At 37.9% G+C, this 2,588-nt stretch overlaps 1 protein-coding gene across 1 annotated transcript in view; it reads left to right on the top strand.

The window, feature by feature from the left end:
• The first annotated feature begins 501 nt into the window (after window positions 1-501).
• Window positions 502-2,588, top strand: part of LOC113325062 (kinesin-like protein KIN-14N) — an 8,488-nt gene continuing 6,401 nt past the window's right edge. Inside the window, exons 1-2 of the mRNA XM_026573300.1 lie at window positions 502-505; window positions 636-695. Of these exons, the coding sequence (XP_026429085.1) occupies window positions 502-505; window positions 636-695 (64 nt within the window). The remainder of the gene's footprint in view (window positions 506-635; window positions 696-2,588) is intronic.

Raw genomic sequence — 2,588 nt, 5'->3', positions numbered from 1 at the left:
CAAATAAAATTACACAACATTTTAGTTAATAAGTACCAGAAACAAAATTCACCAAGAACAAAATAGTTCTATAAACGTGATCCAAATGCACAGTACTAAAAAGTCCATCTCTACACAAATATCCTACCAAAACTGGAATTGAATATTTATAGAGAACCTTTACCAACTACTTACCAGGAAACATAATCCGCAACAACCAATCATTTCATTCTATCACCAATCCACCAGTAATATAACCAGCTTTCAAAACCTTTCCGACATCCAATTTAAAAAGTTCACAGTTACCGCTTCACCACTCACCTTTTCACTATATACCGTGTCACCGCAAAACGTTTGATGGGTGAGCAGCAATGGGTATGCAGCAATGAGTGTTTCACTATTTCACCAAGAACGGTTTCACCACGTATTTTTTCATTGCACAACTTTTCATCACACACCTTTTCACCGCATACTTTTCATCACACACCTTTTCACCTCACACCGTTTCACGGGTGTACGGCAATGGGTATGCGACAATGGGTGTTCACCACTTCATCACACACCGTGTCACCACACACCGTTTTAAGGGTGTGAGGCAATGGGTGTGCGGCAATAGGTGTGGCAATGGGTGTGCATCAATGGGTATGTGGCAATAGGTGTTTCACCACTTCACCGCACATCGTTTGACGGGTGTGCGATAATAGGTGTGGCAATAGGTATGTGGCAATGGGCATGACATTGGTTATGTGGAAATGGGTGTGAAGGGCGCAATGAATATGAGACAATTGATGGGTAACAGTGATAATGGCTGATTGGCAATGGTCGTAATCCAAGTGGACCTTTGACTGAAAGCAGCAATATTAATATAATCAGTGTACAACTGTTATATGAAATGATTCCACAATGAAATACAAACATACCACTATCTCAGTACTAAGACAAACAAAGCTAACAAAAGTTAACACATACCCTTCTTCTTCTCAACACCCACCCCCCACCCCCAAAAATTTTAACTCTTAAATCTGATTTTAACTTAAACAAACTAATTAACTTAATTTAACTAATCATTAACACTAGTCATTTAAGGATAATTTAGCCATTTCAAAAAAATGGATAAGGGATAACCCATATTTACTATTTCATAACCCTTTTTTGTCCTGTAGTGTTGGGCCCCTAATTAGGATAAAAATATGTCAACTTCAATCTGAACGCCCAACCTAACTACAGGTACTCTCTAATCGTCGCGTCGTTGCTAGCGAACAAGAGCCTACGGACCTCGGTGCGTTTGCACAAAGGCTATTTTCGTCATTTGACAGTATATGTAATCTGGGGACGGTTAGATTAATAAAAAACGAAGAAAACGAGATCTGAAACTCAAAATTCAGAAAATAGGAGGTCTCATCGTATCCCTCTGGAACCCTAGACAAGTCGCTCCAGGATCAGCAACTCAAACCCAGGTCAGTTCTCTTTCTCTCCCTCCCTCTCTTTTTATATCAGGGTTTTTCTTTTTCTGCTTGAAATTACTTGTTAATTCGTGAACTTCATCGAGATTTTACTTGCAGAAACTGAGAAAACCCTGGCCCTAATTTATGTATTGATTCTTGAACTAGATAACAATGTGGATGAATGAATCGCATGATTTTCTGAAAACCGTTTCACAATTCGAAACACTGGAAACGAAGTACCCAATCTCATAAACCCTAGAAAGGTGAATATTGAGTTGTAAAAAGAGGAAAAGACCTAACTAACAAATGCTAGGAAGATGTGAAGCCTTAATGATTCCATCATTCCTCAGGTTGTTCTTAGAGAACCATGGTTTTAGGGTTTTGATTGATGAATTAGAGATCCTTGAGTGTTTGACAAAAAGTTTGGATGAGTGAAGGTGGGTGAATTAATGGGTGTTGTTATCTACGGAGTTTGTACTGTTTTGTTTATATCTTCCTTGAATTGTTTTTTAGAAAACAGTGGTTGGAGATTTTGATTACAAGTTTCAGTATTGGGTTATTTTTATGAGTTTGTTTTGATATCTCGAGAAAAGAGTACCAAACTAGATGAAAGGAGATATCCTAATGCTGTGTGAGTATGAACAAACTCAAAAGCAGAAGAATAGATCGGGATTTGAAGTTATGGTAATTTCAGTTTTGTTCTGTGCATAATTATATTCTTCCCATCTTGCTGGGCATGTTTCTAGTTTATCTGATTGCTTAGTGATCTGTTTAATTGCTAAGAAATGTAATTTTGGCAAAAGGAGATTCATAACAATGATATATTGGTTCTTAAACTTTTATGCACGCTTCTATTTCTTAAACTTTGAAGGAAGAAAGGAAGGTAGTTGAAGTTTTAGTTGAAGAGGTGAGTCTCAAAATCTCTTTGTCTAGTTAACAATGCATAGGTGGAAGCTGGTATAGTCAGCATGTTGTAGCGGAAGTTTAAGGAAAGATCCTTCTAAACAAACCGAGAGAAAAACTCTCCCAAAACTGGATAAGTGATACCCAGATATGGGCATAATGTCTTGGGGGGATTTCTCTCTCGGTCCGCCTATCTTTTTTGCATAAATGTTACGTATGAAGACTTGTAAATAGAATGGGTTGGCATGTGATGTAAGGGGG

Source organism: Papaver somniferum, chromosome 11, assembly GCF_003573695.1.
Source record: "Papaver somniferum cultivar HN1 chromosome 11, ASM357369v1, whole genome shotgun sequence".
NCBI classification, from domain to species: domain Eukaryota; kingdom Viridiplantae; phylum Streptophyta; class Magnoliopsida; order Ranunculales; family Papaveraceae; genus Papaver; species Papaver somniferum.
This window is presented reverse-complemented; position numbering and strand designations above follow the sequence as displayed.